Below are 19,712 nucleotides of genomic sequence, written 5' to 3'. Positions count from 1 at the left end.
CATTCCGTTCAGAGTGTTACATTTTTTTGCTGTTGTTGGTTTGCCCCCTTATTAATTTTGCCCTTTTTTATCCATCTTCGACAGCCTGCTTCAATCGGGCTTGGCGCGTTAGCGTTCTTCTCTCTCTCTCTTTTTCTTCAGATTCAGCACTTCGCCCTCAGACCAAAAATCCTTCCAAACAAACTACCGTCATTAAAAATGAACGTAAATTTATGCTATCTTAGCGGCAACTCTTCGACCTTAACCGCTCGCCGGTACAGCGGGTACAGCCAAATACTCGAAAACTTTCCTTTAAAATGCAAATTTCATTTCCACCCCATTCTCTGCTGTTTCTCAGCGTACTGTGTTCCCTTCGCCCGCATCCTCGGGATCCTTTCGATCAGTTCTGCCCAAAAAATCCTGTTGCCGGGCGCTTCTTTTCCCAGTATTTTTTATTTAAGCCAAAGGCAACAACTCTTAGAAAGAAGGATACGATCCAACAAACCAAAAAGAAAGTAACAGAAAAAAAGCCGTCCCATCTCCTGATGAAGAGTCCTGAAGCAAAAGACAACAACACTAACACAGGGCCAAAGATAAGCAGTAGCAAGAAAAAAAAACACTGTGTAAGAGACACTAGGTACACGGTAGCCTTCTAGAAGTGAAAAATTAAAAAAAAAGAACTCAAAACACCACAGCAAGAAAAAAGCGAAATGGGGAGAAAGTAAACGAGTGTGTGTGGGGTTTGGGGGGTTAAAAGACAGTACAAGGCGTAAAGTACAAAAAATCAACCCCCTCACGGTTAAATATTCTGGAAATTATTTTTCACGTTCCCTCCCTTCGTTCCATTTGCCTCCCTCTTCATCGCTAGTGTCCTTTCCTTCGCAGCATCTCTTACGCTTACTTTCGATTCCATCGTCCCTTCCGGTTGTTATCCTTTTTTGCTTTGCCCCTTCCATTTCACCCCACCACCACCACACTTCCCACCATCGTTTCGGTTCTTTGGAAAATTTGCCACTTTCCTACCTACTGCCGGAGGCCCAGTTTGCCATTTAATCGCCGACACACGCACCAATACAAGGGCAACACTTTTCCGACGTTGCGATGTCCACCCTTCACCCTACCCCCCACATCCGCTCCTCCCCACCATTTAGATTCTCCCCTTTTTTCCACCTTCTTCTGCGCATCGTTTGTTTCTGTGTCGCCTTTTTTACTTCATTCTCTCTATCGCTCTCTCTCTTTTTATCTTCCCCCAGTTCAATGGCAGCAGCATTTGGCGCTTCGGTTTTAATGTCCCGCCGGCCATGGAGAGTTTTTAAGTGAGAGTGCTTAAAAGCGGGCGCCCCAAATGACAGGATGGGCAGTGTGTGGGTGGGTGAGCTCGCGGAAGGAACAGGAACTAACAACGGGCCCTCTAAAATGAAAGCCCAAAAATGGCTGAAAGGCTTCGCTTCTTTGAAATGGGACGGTTTCGCGAACTGGCGAGTGAAAGTTGTCAGGGCGGCAGGAAAATCTACCCCTAATTTATCAGGCCTCCCTTTCTCCCTTTTTTTTTTGTCATGCGAACCTTGGTGGGATGGTGGGGTTGGACGCGTACATACACACACAGAGAGTTCCGCGCCAACGGGGCTTCCTTTTTTCGGTTTGGTGTGAGCGAGAGATAGCAATTTGGTATTAAAATGAAATGAAAATCGTTCCCTTGCTTTCCCGTTTCTTTTCCTTCCCCTTCACGGTTTCGTCTGGCCCTCCCGGGTGCTATGTACTGAGAGAAAGGATGTTTTGCAGCATGGCAGCTTTGGCGATGAAGAGAAAAAAAGTGGGCAACACCAGAAAGCCTTTCGGTGAATGAGTTCTCATTTAAAAAGACCAAAAGCCACCTGAGCATATCTTTCGCTGGATAATGGTTAAATTTGGGCCCGTAATACGGAGAGTAAGGGAAGCTATTTAAAAGATTTGTTGCATGCAGAACAGAATAACGATCGAAAGCTGAGCTAACGCGGATTGTAAGTAAGAGTGATTTAAATTTTGGATAATTTATTATAAACAAATCTAATTTTTTATTATATTTTACTATCAAGAAATCATCTTTAATAGTTATTTAAAATTCTTTTGCTGTACGTTTGTTTACTAAGCTATCGATTCGCCTTTCTTTTCTTACAAAACAAGTAAAAAATGAACCTTAAAATTTGTTGTAAGTAGCTTTCTCCTTCATCAAGCTTCTTCTTCTCGCAATAGCCTCAGCAGCAAATGTAGCGTGAAATTAAGTGGTGACCGACTAGCGATTGGTTAAAACCAATGCTACTGTTAACATTGGGTTTATAAGAAAGTTTCTGGCATTTAGCACAGCAAAAATGTAAAAACTGTTTAAAACTAGGTATAAATGATATTCACTCACAGAAAGCCATGGTGGGATCAAAAACGTGTCATATATTACGAGCTACTACCTTGTGGTCAGCCGATCAGTGGGGAACGGTTTCAAACCAAGCTAATTCGTTAGAAAATGGAATCCAATCAGGAGTTGTTGGACAGTTCTTTGAATAATTTTTTTTAAACATTTTTACTGGATAAATTGTACTTATTTTTGTACACCCAATACAAAACAAAAAATCCTCCCTTTCGATCGACAACCGACACCGATCGGGCGATGTTGGCCTACAAATCGGGTACGCATCGGGTGCGAAGTAAGATCTTTAAACCATTTTATCGGTCTAGCCTACCAAACGGTGACAAACACCGTGCGACAGAACGGCCCACCATAAGAAAAATGTCACCGCAAACCGCTAAAGTTCACTTGCGGCCACTCCCAGCGATGGCCACCATTTAATGAATCGCGAACGGGAAATGTGCCGTAACGGGAACGTCGTTGCCACACCGGCGACAATAGGGACCCACGCGGCACGCGGTGTAATAAATTTGAAGATTTTTCATCAGTCGCTGGTTTGCTGTTGTCCCCTTTGATTTTGCGGAAGGCTAAAGGTTCGAGAAGCTTTTCGGAATTAAACACAGAAAAAAAACGAGAAAAAAAGATTTCATGGCGACCTAAGCATTAGCCGAGATGACATAAATTATTGAATCCTCCCTTTTTGCCGCGGCCCTCCCAGGCTCCTCCCAAGCGAATTCCACACAAACACACTCATTACAACTACAGCAAAAAAAAGTTAACGAAAACTCTTGCAAGCGAGCATTTTCTTATCACTTTGCTCTTTTTATTTGCTACTTCTAAGTATCCTTCAGAAGACCAAACAAAAAAACTCACACTCATACACACTTTACATTTCAAAAAGGGACCAGAAAAAGGTCAACCCCGTTACAAGGGGCGACTAGAGGGTATTGCGCGACCACCCCCACGCCACACTGCTGCGTTTTTTTGCGTAATTTTATAATTTTTTAATCCCAAAGTAAATAAAAACCCGGTCGGTCGAGGTTAAAAAAATGGGATTTTTATTCATTCGCATTTCGCGCGTTTTGCCCCCGACGGATGCGGCTCGTTTCAGTATCCGCTTGATATCCGATGGGTTTAAGACGAAACGTAAAGATTTGCTCCTTGGTTGCTTGGATGCGTTCTGTGCCCCACGGCGTTCAGTGTGCATTAAGGGGAAAAAGGATAAATACATAATGCAGGTGGGGTTTTTGGGGGGATGGGGGGAGCGTTGCACGCAGTAGGCTGGTTGGCAACGGTGTATATACTAAGGTTGCACAAAGGAAGACAGCAGTTGAAATTAAACCAAAGTAGGCCGAATTGGAATGAGTTTTAAATGAAGAAGAAAAAAAACAACGGGAAACGGTTCCATTCGATATTGGGGATGTACTAATTACATGCTAAATTCTATCGTAACTTAGTACGATAGTATATTTTTTGTGGAAAATTTGTTACTTTTCCTTTCTTTTTTTAATTTTACTAATTAATCCATCCTTTGACTATTAATTTATAAGAAAAATTGGTTTTAAGTTGAACATTTTAACATGTTTAATCGATTTTGCTACAATTTGCCATTTATAAAGTGGTCATAAATTCATGAAAAGACAGAACCACACATCTCGTACAAAAAAAAACCTTTTGCTAACTTTGCAACCAGCATCGAACATTTCCATTTTTATCACTCCCAACTAAAAGCCCTTTAATGCACGGTCAGCAGCTTTTTTTAATGGTTGTAACAAATTTTAAGAAAGGATGTTTTTATTACCAAAAATTTTCACTTTACCAATTTCCATACAAACACACACGCACACACACCCACACACTTTCCAACGTTAATGGTGGAATCTTTTTTTTGCTCCCTTCTGTTGCGCGGGAAAACCAACCATTCGCGAGGAGCCACGCGGCTTGTCCGTTCTTCCGAAACTCCTTCCCATTTCCCGTAGTAGTGAAAGCGCACGCAGCACGTGAGATCAGCCGCTCGAAAAAAAAAGAATAAAATAAAACTCGCCCCGACTGCTGGCGAGGGCGAGTTAAAACGATAATGGAACCGAAATGATGCCGGTCTCTTGCCAGCTGAGCCACTTCTCGCCAGTGCGCGCGCTGTGGACTAATTTTTGTAATTTTCCTATCCGCAGCACCGGTCATATGATGCCGCTTTTAATGTTCCATTTGCTTTTATGATCGGATTCTTTTCTTTCCTTTCTTTTTTTTTTGGCTTGTCCCCACTCGAAAGTCTCTGTTTCAGTGCAAAAATAAATAGACAAAACTGACGACAAAGAAGAAAACAAAATGTCGAACAAATAATGCCATCATTATTATCCTTCGCCTGGCCTGGTGGATCGGGTGGATCGGTCAGCGTTTGGAACGATAATGCCATCGAAAACTCCCGGAAGCTGCACGCTTACAAGCACCCAGGTGTGGAGTGTTCCATAGGCTGTACATTTGTTTTTAACAAAATTCATCTACTACCAGAAAAAGTATTCTTTTAATAATTTCAATTGAACTCAAATGAAGGTACCTCACCAAAGGTAAAATGTCCTCCTCTTGATCGAGGTGAATTAATCTTAAAAATTATATATCTTACTATACACCAACTTTAAGCCACTTTAATTCGTGGACTTAAACAACATGAATCATAAAACAGCCTCGCGTTGCTGTTGGCAACGGTTGGGCAGAAGAATTACGAAGCAATCGTTTGCTTGCTTGCTGAGATTTACTTTTCTCTACCATCCGTGGTCCACCCCCCCTCCCCGGGGCCCCAATGGCGTGTACCGCTGAGTGGATAATTTGCATTTAAGATTTTTGATTTGTTTATTTCATTATTATCTCGAGAGACAGGTGCATCGATGGGTCCATCCATTCCATTCTAAGCTCCAAGTTGAAAAGATAAGCTAAGCAAATTAACGAAAAGAATGTTTTGACGAAATGGTCAGGTGAACAACAGCAGCAGCAAAACAAAAAAACACTGGACATGTCAATACGCGTACTACATAGTAAAGCAATCGCATGAAATCGTTTAACGATGGACGCAAAACACGCCATCATCACTTGAGCGGTATGGCTGTTTCGGTTGATAGCTAACTGGCACACGAAATATAGACGAGTTCACTGATTGGACAGAATCAACGGTTGCCACTTGTATGCGTATCTTGTGGGCTTTAGTTTTACCCAGAAAATCGTTTCACTCGTCCGAAGAAGGGGCGTCGAGATGCTAAGGAGAAGAAAATTTTAATTTTTGATTACAATCAAAACAAACCGTTAGCAGAGAGGGACTCCGCCCTGAAGTCATGCGTTTAACCGATAGAAATGGAGCCCCCGGAAGCCCGATCCCGGTAGGGATGGTAGTTTGTGGCTCTGAATCGAATTATTCAAATCAGTACAACGATGATTCCTGGACGCGGGATAAGTGATCGACAAACACGCGATGGGAGCCATGGTTACGTGGCTTTGTGCATGAAAAACTTTCCCTGACTGCTTAGACTGGGATAAAAAAACGTTAGACTTCAGGAAAATGATTCTTGATGAAAACGAAGCTTAAACATTTAGTTTGTTATGCGAATTGCATACATTTAGGCGTTATCCTGTAACCTTCAATATTTGAACCATTTAGCAGCGGTCGTTGTAACATTAACGTAACATGAGTAAACAAGAGACTAGGTGGAACTCTTATAAACGCAATAATGTTGAAGATCACCTACTCAATAAAATGGTGCGAATACTCTAACAAACCTTTTTGGAGTTTTGTTGGGTACAATACCGAAAATACTACAAAAACATAAAACAGCTTAATTTGTCTTCATCAGAACGAATCTTTGCGCACAATTATCGCTTACCTCAAGCACAACACCTTCTGCCCAAGACACAAACATTAACCTTCAGTTTGCATATCAATCAAACGATTTCCCGCGAATTCGTAAACAACGCTCTTCACGCTTCGAAACACTTCAATGGAAAACTCAACTGATTTCTGAAGCTGATTTCTCAAAAAAAAACTTTTGCTCCAAGAATTTTACTGTTATGCACCGCTGATTAGGAAGGGAACTAAAATTTTTCGCCACCGGCTCCTTGTCCTTACCGCTTACTGCCGCCGTTCGACGAGTGTTTTGTAGTAGAAGAATGGAGGCGAAAAGTTTAAAGCTTGTCGTCCATTTTGATGCCACCGCCACCAAAAAACAACCCCGAAACCGTCACTAGCAGACGCACAAGGCACACACGACGGACACAAGGTGAGGGTGGAAACAAAATCGAACGATCTTTGCATGTGCGCACCACCGCGACCGGCCAGTGGCCCGTTTCCGGTTGGATGCACCCATCAAAAACTTCCCACTTGCCGTGGTTGTCTGGTTGCCGCTGCTTCTTGACCCCATGCGTTGTAAAATAACCTTTGGGTAACGTTTTCTTTTTTTTCCATCCTTTACAGCAATGAGATGTCAGCTCCATCTAAAATGCCCTTCGGAAGGATCCACCGAAGGAGCAACCCATGAGGACGGTTTCGCAGCAACCATCGCTTTGCACCTTGGCAGGACAAATAAAAAAAAACACAAAATTGGTCGAGCGATCGAAGCAACCAGCAATGGCGGTGGGAGTGAACACACAAAATTGGCCGGTGTAAATAAATTTGTTGTTTACCGAAATCAATTCAAACAGAAATTTTTTCCACTGCCAAGGCAAAACTTTTGCACCCGAAGCTCTTTTAATTTTCCGTTTCCTCGCCCTACCATCCCTGCCTTGAAGGGATCGCTTCCCATCTGTGGATGGTTCGCTTTACCATTGCGGGTAAGTTTTATTTTTCTGTTATTGCCCCCCCGCCGAACAAGGGAAGGAAACGAAAACAGTCCCTCTTCCCGCGTACGACCATTCAGCAATGGCATGGTCAGGTTGGTTGTCCGACGCTCCGGTTTAGCACAAGAAAAAAAACATCTCCCCGGCCCAGTGGCCAGTGGCAACGGTGAAAAACTTTTCCATTTTCTACCCGTCATTTTAACAACGGCGTACATCACAGCCTACTACTGCAAGCTACGGGTGTGTGTGAAAGTACGACTCCTCTGTACTACCGAACAGCTTTTATCCACTCTCTTTTTCTCTCCAGTTGGCAAATGTTTCCTTCGTTGTTTTCTTTTCTACTCTCCCTTTACATCCCCTCTGTATGTTTTCTTTTTCTTTTTACTAGTACTTTCGCATTTTGTTGCTTACTTTCAACTTTTCGTTGTGCCTGACGTGCTTTACCTTTTCTTTTTTTTTGTACAGTTCTATTGCTTTTTTTCATTTTTTTCCTCTTTCAAACCCCACAAACTCATCAATCTGCGCAAAGGCAAGCACGTCGTGTCTCACTTTTCCCATGCACTCACAAAGATCACATTCAGTCTTCGTTTACATTTTTTTTATCTTTCGCTTCAGTTCATAAATCAAATATTTTGATAAGAACTCATTAATTTCTGCTTGCGCAAACTTTCAAGTTTGTTCCTGCAATTGCCAACTCCGTGGCACCGTGGTTTGCTTCACCATTCCATTCCGCCACTGATTACTGGATGATTACTGAAGGAACTTTCAGAAAGCGCTATTTATTTAAAACATTTCGAACATTTTCTATGATCGTATCGATCGGTTTGATCGATATTTTTTAAAACTTTTTGATTTTATTTTAACTGTGTTAACAGTAATATTAAAGGCATTAAAATGTTTCCTTTTAAACGTTTCCTTTCATTTTACATCTTTTGCTAATTCCATTGCAATATGCTTTTCTCAATATCTGTATTCCACTTTTCAATGATTTAGGTATAACAATCAATATATTTTTACTTCTTCTTCGATACATGATTTATTTTTTCTTCTTTCAGTCTCAAAAATACATCTTCTCCTACTTAGTTCGTTCTGTTTTGTTCGACTTTTCACTAGTATCACTTTGTACTATCCCAATACATAATACGATCGGATAGGAAATATCGAAGAGCATCCATCAACGAAGGTACTACACGCAAGCACTTAAATAAGGCGAAAAATCAAAATGTATATCGAGTAGCTTACGAAGAAAACAAAAGTTATCAACAGTTCGATTATGTACATTATGCAGCGCTTCCGACACACGCGCTTGTATGAAACACAACGACCCAAAAACATGTGTAAAAGTGATAGTCAACGATAGATCTACAGGAAATGCTCACTTTTGAAAGAGCTCTAATATAAAGTTATGTAAATGATACATAGAAGAAGAGCAAAAAAAACAGTGAATTAATAAAACAACAGTTTCATTGAACACACGCACACAAACAAATTAAATGAGCAAGTACACACGCACGCACAAACACACGTTTGAGTTTGCAGAAGTGAATTCAAGCTTTCAAAGGCTTTCAAATGTTTAATTCGAACTGGTTTTAAAGTAAAGAGAAACGAAAAAAAAAACAAAAGTATCTAACAATCTAAAAAACAAACAGTTTTTCGACAGAAAACCAATATTAGTTTGTAATAAAAGTAATTTAACATTGCATTCGAAACACGCGCCGTTTCAAATGCGTTTCAAGATCAACACACATCCGGTTCGATCGTATGTAGTGTAAGCACACACTGAGTGCGTGTGTGCTTTCTGAAACCAGAAGGCTGGGTCGCTACACCTGCTCGTAGTAAGTGAGAACCTACACTAAGTTAACCATTCGTGATACAGATGGAAGTTTGTACTCTTCCCTGCTGCCGGATGTTTATTACCGGCTCACCAACCATCGGAAGGATGTGTGGCAAACGCCAACTTCGACGATGGCCGAATCACTCTCGATCCGAACCGCAGGAGCAGGAACTGGATAACATTTCATCGTCTCGTCGCTACATCTGTGTGGCACTCGGTGAACTTTTTTTGTTTTGCATCACTAAACATAACCTCTTCCTATTGCTACAAATAGTGTGCTCCGGCACGGTAGCACACACCCGAAGACAGCCAGAGCATTGGGGAGGTACAGCTGATTTCCACTTATCCACTCACTAAACCGTACGCTTCCCGATCGCTTCACTAGCTTCACTAGCTTCACCAGCCGGTGATGGTTGAAAATGAACAACGAAACAGAATATCGGAGGGATATCTGATTAACAAACTTACCCAGTACAACGACTTCAAAACGCCCGGACATTGTCGCATCGTGTCCACCATTTTGCATCTTCGTACCCAGCAGCTTTGGGAGTTCCACTGCCGATGAGTATAAGCTTCATGCGATGAATTCCTTCTTGTCGAACATATGTAAAACACACTTTTAAACAATAACTTAAAGGTAAGGTGAACCTACACAGAATGATTGATAGGCAGCAGGCTAACTAAACTAACCTGCTAGCTTCACTATAGTGTGCAACGAGAGAGGAAGAAAATCAGCACGAAATCTAAAAAACAGCGATGGCACACCTTTTTTGCAACACGGCAAACCATCTCCTAAACGATATGCATCGCGGCTTTAAGCCGTACGTTGGCTAAAGTGCTCATACTTGCAGTCCCGATCAACGCATTGACCTCCGAGTTCAAAAGGACAAAGGATACCGGTGGGAATGTTCTGTGCACTGTGGAAAGTAAAGAAGAAAGAAAAAGAATTGTGGAAGGGAGAGCAAGGGGGGGGAACAACGTACGTGGGAACGGTGAGTGATATTGGGCCATCATTTGACCATTTGGAACGGTATCATCATCGATGATGGGTGAAAGATTAATAGTATAATAATAATTATAATAATTCGAAAAAAAAGTGTGTAGCAAAACATCGAACCGCGTTGAAAAGGGAAAAAGAAATGGCTCATTACGTAAAGAAAATCATTTAAAACCACGGTTCGAATACGTACAGGTGTAAAAAAACAATCAAAATAAAGATGAATTAAAGCACGCACAAACACACACAAGGAATGATAGGAAACGAACAAAGGAAAGGAAAAGTGTGGAAAAGGGACATTGATTTAATTTTATCGTAGCTGATCAAATAGAACCGTTCTTGTTGTTGTTTGTCTTTGTTCCGATCACTCAAGATCGCACATTAACTTACCCTTGTTTCAAGGACATCAGCGGTGACGTATACTTTTCAATTCGGAACGTTTCACCAGGAACGATTGCTTCGTGTTCTATCATAGTGTCTTCTTCGCTTGGCTTTAAATCCGGTGTAATGCACGGGACGGGCTTTTCCTCTTGCGGTAATACCTCAACATTTAGCATCTCCTTTTCCTCTTCGATAGTCTCAACTGCAACGGCATCTGCTTGTGTTGTGTTTTGTTCAACCACTGGTTCAGCAGCCTCTACACTCTTTTCATCGTTCGCTTCATCCTTCGATGGCACTTCTACTTCCACAGCTTGTTCTAATGGCTCTTTTGTACATGATTCATCATCACGGACGGGAGAAAATGTCTGCGAAGGTGGATCGCATGGTTCTTCACCCGGAATAATCGAATCAGCAGGATTGATCTCCGCTGGCTCCGCGGCAGTTTCATCTTCCCGGTTGTTTGCCACCTCTATCGATCGTCCTTCATCGCACTCATTATCGTACGTGCTCGTCTTCCACGAAGGGGCCGGATCACCCGCGTCCGCCAGTCGTCGCTTGTGGTTGGCAATCATCTCTTCCTTAAATTCTTGCAACGTAGGCTTGCGGATCATTCGCAATTGCTGCGTTTCGGCTATCAAAATGCGCAACTGCTGCTGCACCACGGCTCCCTTCGACGATGTTGGCAGTCTGGAAGAGAGTGTTAGCAGTAAGACCAAATTCCATCCCATTTTGTAACCCCAGTTCCAAAAAGTTCAGTTCCCTCGTATGTTTTTTTTCTCTTGTTTTTTTTTTGTCTACAAACTGTCCAATCCAACTTACTGATACGATTCCCCCTTTATGAAACGCCCAATCTGGCTACACATTCGTTCCAGTTCACCTGACCGTTTGCGGCTGAAAAGAATCTTCTTGCGCGTCGTTTGAAGGCTGGAGAACGTATCGAACGAACGATGGCGTCGCTTCTCGTACACATTCTCGAGCAGGGACAGCTTTTCCTTGAGCAGCTCGATTCGATTCTCGAGATGGTACAGTTCGCGCCGTGCCTGCTGCGCTTCTAGTATCGTCGCATTATGGCGCTCCATCTCGCTTAAAAAGCTGCCGCTGAAGTTTGACCGTTTCCGGATGACAAGAGGAAGGATATGGTGAAACAGGCGTCGCTAGGTACAGGGAATAATGACAAGGAACACGTTCGTGGCATTACCTGTGCTTTTCGAGATGCTTTTCGGCGGTGAGAAGCAATCGGTTACGGGATGCCTCCGAAAGGTTCGGCAAACTCGAGCGTATTTGTTGCAGCTTTCTTTCGACCGGATCCTGAATGGTCGCTTGTTCTTCGCTTGGTGATTCGGCAGCTACCGTTGTAGGTTGGGAAGCACTAGTAAACGATTGTTTCCGTCGTCCAGGACTCTTCCCGTGCTTTGGTTCCAACGATTTCTGCTCAACAGCTGGACCATTGTTGGCGGGCCGGGTGTCTTGCTTAGGAACTGCGTTATCCTTTAAAACGGTGCTAGAACTGTGCGCCGAATTTTGTCGTGCAAGTTTGTAGCGTTCTAGTTGTGCCTTGCGGGCGACCAGTCTCATATACTCCATCTGTGCCGCTTTTGATAGATGTCTTACAGCCTGCAGAGCGAGTAGTGCATTAATGCAAGGAAGTAAAACATGAAAGAAAGTTCTTTTGACCAACATAAATAAATAGCTGAAACTGAATGACTCGAAAGGGAAGAATAGTTTACACCGGAGCTTAATATATGATTACAATGACAACTGACAGCAAAATAGCATTAGGAACTATACGCTCATTACCCCTCAAAAATCAAATTAAAATAAAATAAAATGCAATCATCTCACCGTCGGCGTTGCCATGGAGTTACTACTCGTTGGAAGTTTCTTCGCCGCATTCCTTAACTGTTGCTGCTGCTGCTGCTTGGTAGACGGTAAGCTCTTCTCACTGGAAGAAATGGCACGCTCGGAATGTTCCATCTGCTCTTTGGTACCATCGTCCTTGGTCGTCAGGGTTGTACTTTTACTTCGGACACTTTTCAAAAATTTATCTAACTGTTCTTCAAACCGTACCGTCGTCGTTGCGGGTGCTCCGGCCGTAATGGCAACTGATATCGAAACCGAACCATCATCCGCCTTATCACCTTTCTCGGGTGATGATGTACTGAAATCGACTTCCGAATCGGAATCGGAATTCCCCAGCTGTATGACAAGCTTCGCAACTGGTCGCGAAACAAACGTTTCAACCATGGTCAATTCCTTGGGCGAGTCTGTCCGTGGTCCCGCAACGATCGTCGGAGGCGATGGTGCAGCAGTGCGATTGAGGTTGATTAATTTGTTTGGATTGTTGACGAGCTTTTGCGTGTGCACTATGGAAGACGCTTTGGTCAACTGCGGACGGGGCTCGGATGGTAAACTGGTGGCCGGGGAAGAAGGTTTGGTACTTTCTGCTTCCACCACTGGAACACTAGCACTGCTCGAAAGTGTTTTCTTCCTTCGCTTTCGTTGAGGTTTCCGATCGACAACGGTGATTACATTAGAAGTGTTTGTCGTTGGGCCTAGGGTAGTCGATTCTTGATTAGGTTCTTCTTCGCACGGCGATAACTCTTTCTCGTCCTGCACTACAGGAATACTTTCGTTCGGGGCAGTATCCATCGTTTCATTCTCCAGGGAAGATGTTTGTTCATCATTCTCTGGTAGTTTCTCCTGAGTTGGTTCCACCGTTTCCTTCTTCTTGGTTTGTTTCTGACGCATCTTTGTTAGTAGCAAATGTCTTAAAGCTTCCGCTTCCGCTTCCTCCATTGAATCGGGCGTTGCGGATGGACTTTCCTGCAGTATTTCACCCCTTCGATGGAACAGTGTCGAATCACAAGAATCAGTTCCCGCTAGTAACAGTCTTTGCTCCATCGCAGTACCACTATACGCGGGAGACGGAGCACTGCTAATACTGTCGCTGCTTGCCAGATCCATATCGATGGGTTGATGTGAATTTTCCTCCATATCGTGCTCAGTGTCCACCCTACCGATCGGACTGCCAAGCGGACTAATCTCCATATCGTTCCCGTTATCGTCCGAATCGACGAGATCGATTTGTTCGTAGTGTGGCTCCACTATCTGCACATCATCATCTTCGATCATCTCCACCGAATCCCGTCCATCGCTGTACAGTTCATTATCAAACAGTGGAGCTATCTCCCGTACAGGGGAAAGAACAATATCATCGCTCGGGGAGTACGGTTGCTCATTGTCCAGTTCCTTGCGCTTTTTTCTCGATTCATGCTTCTTCAATACGGCCGTTTTTAGCGCGATCAGGCGCAGCTCATGCTCTTCTGCCGACACCGCATCGGACATGTTGTCCTCCGCTAGGTTTATTGTTGGCGGTGGCGGTGGTGAAGGTATCTGAAACTCTGAAATAATGTCACTGAGGCCCGCTTCCCGCACGATCGGTTTCGTGCTGAGGGCCAGCAAACGAAGCTGCAACTCTTCCTCTTCTTCCTCCTCTTCCTCATCTTCTTCGTCTACCACGATTGCATCATTGTCGGAGTTGCTTGAAGAAGCGGATTGCAACATTTCCACGACAGGTTTATGTTTTCCTTCCGCTTTTCTTTTCCGTTTAGATGTTTGCAAGAAAAGCTTCTTTTTAAGCGGATTCCTACTGCTAGAAAGGCGTTGGTTCTTTCCATTACCAATGCCGCAAGCAATCTTCAGATATTCCCGATCCACCACCGTCTCCGGTTCGGAATCGGTCGACAGTGCACGTCGTTCGGAAGGTGTAGGAGACCGAGAAGCATATCGTCGACGCTTGTGTCGACGGTGCGACGACCTTTTGGAGCTCTTTTCCTTTGCCTTATCAGCGCTCCGTTTCGTCGCAACTGTGCGCGCATGTTTACCCACGCTGTAGCGATTGTCTTCTTTGTTCGTGGCCGAAGGTTTGTATGGCTTGTGACTTCGATACAATGGGTTCGGATGTTGCGGGTAGTAATAATAATTTTCCTTTCCGTTCATAACCTCCTCGAAGTCCAGGTAGTCTGTGAGTAGAAGAAAAAAAAATCCCCAACGTAAGCAATCGCAACTGTACCAAATATCTAGAACACCCCATTCGTACCGTATTTGCTGTGGTTTGCATATTTTCGCTTCATCATGCCAACCTTCTTGTCCATTGCTTCCAAAGCCGCCATGCGCTCACGGATGGTCGATTCCTCTTCCGAGCTGATGTCCTCCAGCTCCTGAGGGTGCTGCGCGTCCTCCTCATCTTCGTCCTGTATTTCACCCTCCTCATGGTCCTCATCCTCGTCCGGACCTTCACTGCCACTGCTCACAAATACTAAACCCTCCGGAAGGTCACCGCTTGTTGGCGATGGCAATTGTTGCTTCTCGTCGTCCGGAGTCTCCATGGCGCATGGGAAAAGCGTACACTCTACCAACGATGTAGGCATGAACGGCGGAGCGCATTCGGGGCTGCTATCTAATGCTATCGACAATCGTACCTAAAACTCTGTTAAAATACTCCAAACACTTGCTTCACGCACAATAAACTCGTTGTAAAACACAGCAACAAATTGCCATTTCATAACTTGCTGTTCTCGCGTAAACTACGACGAAAAAGTCATCTGACAGCTGCCTAGCAGTGGAAGATTTGCAAGGTCGCTACATGTATAGAAGCAAGGTGTGACATCGCTACTTGATGTTTGGTAGATTACAAAATGACTGCTTGATTTCGGTTTTGATTCCATTCGCATAATGAAAGAATGGTAGCGATTTTTACCTGAGATGGATGCTTCAACTGCATCGGGTTTGAGCAGCATGAAGTAAATAAGTCCTTCAAAATCATACCCTGTAAAGACTGCAATTTCTTTGCTGTGGAACTTGGAGTACAACTTGGTTAGCTTATTTTACGCTATTTTTTTCGATCTTCATTCGTTGAGCACAAGTGGAAAAAATACTGTCTCGAAACATAATAAAGTAATGAAGACAAATATTATAACAATTATTGGCTAAAGTCTGAAACACGACCCCCCCCACTCACGGGCACTCATTTGAGTGACTTTTTTTCGTGCAGGGTGGTTCGAAATCGGTTGCGTGTTTTTTAATTATGTTTCGAGACACAGACACCTGAGGGCATGGCCGTCGAAGAAGAAAATGTAGCAATTGGTGCCATCTATCGACCACAGGTCAAAGATTGGCGATCCGTTGAAGCTTTCGCGAATAGCTCCGGCCACAGACATGGTAGCGATTAGTGGTGCATGGACGAAATCTAGCCACAAGTGCCATCTAGCCATGGCCAGAAGAAAGTGTGGCGATATCTTGGATACCGGAGGAGCTATGGGGCAAAGTTGGGCCAAAAATGAGGAAAATTTTACGGTTGCACAAACAGCGTATGGAACTTGGTTCCTCGATGAATAAATCACTTTTCACTATGCGAAAACCTCCTTACAATTTAATAGTAATTGTAAAAAAAATCAAATTCAGGCCACATTGCATAGTCTCTGAACCACCCTGTACGAAAAATTGACACGCAGATGAGTGACCGTGAGTGGGGGGGTCGTGTTTCAGACTTTAGCCCAATTATTATTATTATTAGAAAAATAGATAGTCTCACATTTTTCGTGCACGTCTAACCGCAGCTTATAACCGAAGTGCTATCAAATGTGTGCATTGGGCGTTGCGTGTTTTTCCAAACAAATCGGCAGCTGTCAACTCCAAACCGAAAAAAGGAGAACAAACAGTTTTTCTGCTTGCATCAAATTGAAAAAAAGCTTTATTCTCCCTCCCTGATGACCCTTCAGTGACCTGCCGAAGAAATCTTTATAATTTAAGAAGCAACTTTTGCTTATAGAAAAGAGTTACACATTAGGTATAAGAAAACGGAAAGGGAAGCAGGAACAGCCCATATCCCGGGTGTTTTAGTGATAAGGTCCAAAAAATGGTGCCATAGCGCGAAAGTGGTGGATCGAATCCTAGGACTAGGACATGAACGGTACGACAGTTGCAGAACAAACACGGGACGATTCCGGTACGGCCATGGATGCAGTCGAAACGGTAACGCTAATAAGCGACGATTCGGATGTGGAAATGACGGACATTTCCGTGAAGCGTCCGAGTAAGTCCGAATCCGACGAAGGACGACGTACGAGCCGACGGAAAAAGGTAAAGGTGGGATACGGTGATAATGGTGCGAAAACAAACACCGCGACGCGTCCTGGCAGTGCTTGCGAGAGTGGCGACCCATCCGGTACCGGTGATCGTAAGGGCGAAGGAGGAACAAAGCCTGATCCTCCCACTCCAAAATCGAAAAAACGAGAAACGGAAGAAAAATCTACCACCGGACCGGATCCGAACCCATATCAGGAGCTAATGACGGGATTGGAAGGGGCAGCCTTTCAATCGAGACTTCCGGTGGATAAAATGACCGCGGCAGAAGCCGTCTGCTTTCCGCATATCATCAAGCACGGGCTGGTTACGCAGCGCATGTTTCTGAACGTACGCAACCGCATCCTGCAGATGTGGATCGAGGAACCGACGGTGCAGCTGACGTTTGAGAACGCTTTGAAAAAGATGGAATCGCCTTTCGATAGTGACCCAACGCTTGTACGGAAGGTGCACGCGTTTCTCGAACGTCATGGTTTTATTAATTTCGGAATCTTCGAACGGTTGAAACCGCTTCCGGTGAAAAAGCATGCTAAGGTGATCGTTATTGGGGCCGGCATTTCGGGTCTTGCTGCCGCACGACAGTTACAGCAGTTCGGGTTCGATGTGATCGTACTGGAGGCGCGCGATCGCGTTGGTGGTCGTATTGCGACCTTCCGCAAGAATGCGTACACGGCCGATCTCGGGGCGATGGTAGTGACCGGTATCTGGGGCAACCCGCTAACGATTTTGAGCAAACAAACCGGCATGGAGATGTGTCCGATAAAGAGCACCTGTCCGCTGTATGGTGCCGGGGGAAAGCCGGTCCCGAAGCATAAGGATGATATGGTGGAACGGGAGTTCAATCGATTGCTCGAAGCCACCAGCTACCTTTCGCATCAGCTAGATTTCAATTACGCTGGCAATCATCCGGTTTCGCTCGGACAAGCGCTCGAGTGGATCATCAAGCTGCAGGAGAAGCACGTGAAAGAGAAACAAGTCCAGCATCTTGCCGGGATCATTGGTTGGCAGCAGAAATTGCTAACGAACCAACACCAACTGGTAGAAACGCTGGCCCGGATAAAGGATTTGAAGATGAAAGCGCAGCATTTGATCGATACAAAGCCACCGAAACCGCCACCATCGACCAAGGAAGGCGGTGGTAGTGGAGGAGCAACACACGATGCCACAGGAGGTAATTCCGCAGCCAACTTGAGTGGTTGATTAGCCAAATAAACAGCATTGGATAAAAAAGTTAACTAACTTTGTTTCATTCTTTTCTTCAGGTGATTCCACAGGTAGTGGGAAGTATTACGAGCATGAGTTTCAGCTGCGTGTGAACGCACGGGAAGAGCAACTGGCCTGGAAGGAGGTCGAACGGTTACAAACCTATCAGACCGAGCTGGAGACGAAAGTGCGCGAGCTAGAAAATGAACAAGTGTCCGAGGTGTATCTTTCCTCCAAAGATCGACAAATCCTGGACTGGCACTTTGCTAATCTAGAGTTTGCGAATGCGACACCGCTCAGTAACCTTTCGCTGAAGCACTGGGACCAGGACGATGATTTCGAGTTCATCGGTAGCCACACGACGGTTAAGAACGGTTACTCGTGCGTACCGATCGCGCTAACCGAGAACTTGGATGTGCGAGTTAACACGGCCGTCACCTGCATCCGGTATCGGCCCGGCGGTGTTGAGGTGACGGCAGATCTCAAATCAAACAACTCATCCGTCTGCTATCGGGCGGATCTGGTCCTGTGCACGCTCACCCTCGGTATACTGAAGCTTGCCATCGCTGACGAGTCGAAGCAGCTGAACACGGTTCGCTTCGATCCGCCGCTGCCGGAATGGAAACAGTCCGCCATCCGGCGACTGGGCTTCGGCAACCTCAACAAGGTCGTGCTCTGTTTCGACCGCATCTTCTGGGATCCGAACACGAACCTGTTCGGGCACGTGGGCAGCACGACGGCCAGCCGGGGCGAGCTGTTCCTCTTCTGGAACATCTCCCAGTCGCCGGTGCTGCTTGCTCTAGTCGCGGGCCAATCGGCCGCCATCATGGAGAACGTATCGGACGACGTGATCGTGGGCCGCTGCATCGCCGTCCTGAAGGGTATCTTTGGCAATTCGGCCGTCCCGCAGCCGAAGGAAACGGTCGTCACGCGATGGCGTGCCGATCCTTGGGCACGCGGGTCCTACAGCTTCGTGTCGGTCGGTTCATCCGGAAGTGATTACGATCTTCTGGCGGCACCGGTCACACCGAAGGCACCGGATGGAGAACCACAGGCAACCAAACCACCCGCACCGCAACAAAATCCACAGCAACGCCATGACAAAAACGGGGAAAAGAACGAGAACGAGGACGATGGCGGTGACGACGGCAGTCCAATCGACATTCCGCGGCTATTCTTTGCCGGTGAGCATACGATCCGCAACTATCCGGCGACGGTGCACGGTGCGCTGCTGAGCGGACTGCGCGAAGCGGGCCGAATTGCCGATTACTATCTCGGGTTTCCCAACTGCTACCCGGAAGCGCCCAAGGAAGAAACGAAAAAGTGATCCTCGTTGCAGTAGGACTCTCTTGCCGCACAAAACGCAATACAGCTACACAAACACACGGATAGAAGCGAAAAAAGACCTTTGAACCGAGATGGGTTCGCTGAGTTGGGTGTAGGGTGTGGAGTTGGGTATTTGGAAGTTGATCGTTCATATTCTTTACTCACTGCACCGTCAAAACACACTCACATTTTACACACATACACACACTCAAAACGCGTACACATCCACCACACATACGGTTCGTGTTCCAATTCCCAGCTCCAGCAGCACCTCTAACGGGTCCTCGCAAAGTCCTTCAACGATTGTAGACATTGACACAGCAGCAATTAATAATGTAGCAAATATTGATAAATGATCACAAACCTCCGATTGGTGTTTGTTGTGCATTTGCGTGTTTTCGCGTGTGTAATGTGTGCCCGCATTCTTCAGTGCACTCCGGAGTACAATGGTATTACTATGTTCATTTTTTTCCGTCTGCCATGTTCAATAATGTAGATAAATAAAAAAAATCAATGAGTCGTAAAATACATACAAAACACTACTAGTTCTTGTATACCTTTTTCCGGGTCAGAGTAGAAGACATGATTTAGAATACTTGAGAAACGATCACTATCTGAGAATGCCTTCAACGTCCTTCAAGAACTTTTCA

At 44.9% G+C, this 19,712-nt stretch overlaps 3 protein-coding genes across 3 annotated transcripts; 2 read left to right on the top strand and 1 right to left on the bottom strand.

The window, feature by feature from the left end:
- Window positions 1-6,143: 6,143 nt before the first annotated feature.
- LOC125767411 (uncharacterized) lies at window positions 6,144-8,082 on the top strand. Its single transcript, XM_049433962.1, has 2 exons — window positions 6,144-6,621; window positions 6,816-8,082. The coding sequence occupies exons 1-2, from the start codon at window positions 6,549-6,551 to the stop codon at window positions 7,811-7,813; spliced, it is 1,071 nt and encodes a 356-aa protein (XP_049289919.1). The 5' UTR covers window positions 6,144-6,548; the 3' UTR covers window positions 7,814-8,082.
- A 103-nt stretch (window positions 8,083-8,185) lies between these two features.
- On the bottom strand, window positions 8,186-15,027 carry LOC125767390 (uncharacterized). Its single transcript, XM_049433915.1, has 6 exons — window positions 14,489-15,027; window positions 12,232-14,411; window positions 11,588-12,003; window positions 11,209-11,487; window positions 10,399-11,076; window positions 8,186-9,928 (listed from the first exon to the last, which is right to left on the bottom strand). Exons 1-6 carry the CDS (start codon window positions 14,817-14,819, stop codon window positions 9,826-9,828), a joined length of 3,987 nt encoding a protein of 1,328 aa, XP_049289872.1. The 5' UTR covers window positions 14,820-15,027; the 3' UTR covers window positions 8,186-9,825.
- A 298-nt stretch (window positions 15,028-15,325) lies between these two features.
- On the top strand, window positions 15,326-19,599 carry LOC125767394 (possible lysine-specific histone demethylase 1). The gene is made up of 2 exons (XM_049433928.1): window positions 15,326-17,704; window positions 17,796-19,599. The coding sequence occupies exons 1-2, from the start codon at window positions 16,354-16,356 to the stop codon at window positions 19,061-19,063; spliced, it is 2,619 nt and encodes an 872-aa protein (XP_049289885.1). The 5' UTR covers window positions 15,326-16,353; the 3' UTR covers window positions 19,064-19,599.
- The last annotated feature ends 113 nt before the right edge of the window (window positions 19,600-19,712 follow it).

Source organism: Anopheles funestus, chromosome 3RL (genome assembly GCF_943734845.2).
Source record: "Anopheles funestus chromosome 3RL, idAnoFuneDA-416_04, whole genome shotgun sequence".
NCBI classification, from domain to species: Eukaryota; Metazoa; Arthropoda; class Insecta; order Diptera; family Culicidae; genus Anopheles; species Anopheles funestus.
The sequence above is the reverse complement of the archived record's forward strand: the minus strand, read 5'-3'. Positions and strand labels throughout refer to the sequence as shown.

What these genes read in the sequence shown, in the direction of transcription:
- LOC125767411 (XM_049433962.1), top strand. Translation starts at nt 6,549, where the DNA reads ATGCCACCGCCACCAAAAAACAACCCCGAAACCGTCACTAGCAGACGC. An exon ending in GCACACACGACGGACACAAG is followed by an intron (nt 6,622 to 6,815) that starts GTGAGGGTGGAA and finishes CATCCTTTACAG; the next exon opens with CAATGAGATGTCAGCTCCAT.
- LOC125767390 (XM_049433915.1), bottom strand. Translation starts at nt 14,819, where the DNA reads ATGCCTACATCGTTGGTAGAGTGTACGCTTTTCCCATGCGCCATGGAG. An exon ending in TGCAAACCACAGCAAATACG is followed by an intron (nt 14,412 to 14,488) that starts GTACGAATGGGG and finishes TTCTACTCACAG; the next exon opens with ACTACCTGGACTTCGAGGAG. An exon ending in CTGATGTCCTTGAAACAAGG is followed by an intron (nt 9,929 to 10,398) that starts GTAAGTTAATGT and finishes TACTTTCCACAG; the next exon opens with TGCACAGAACATTCCCACCG.
- LOC125767394 (XM_049433928.1), top strand. Translation starts at nt 16,354, where the DNA reads ATGAACGGTACGACAGTTGCAGAACAAACACGGGACGATTCCGGTACG. An exon ending in AACACACGATGCCACAGGAG is followed by an intron (nt 17,705 to 17,795) that starts GTAATTCCGCAG and finishes TCTTTTCTTCAG; the next exon opens with GTGATTCCACAGGTAGTGGG.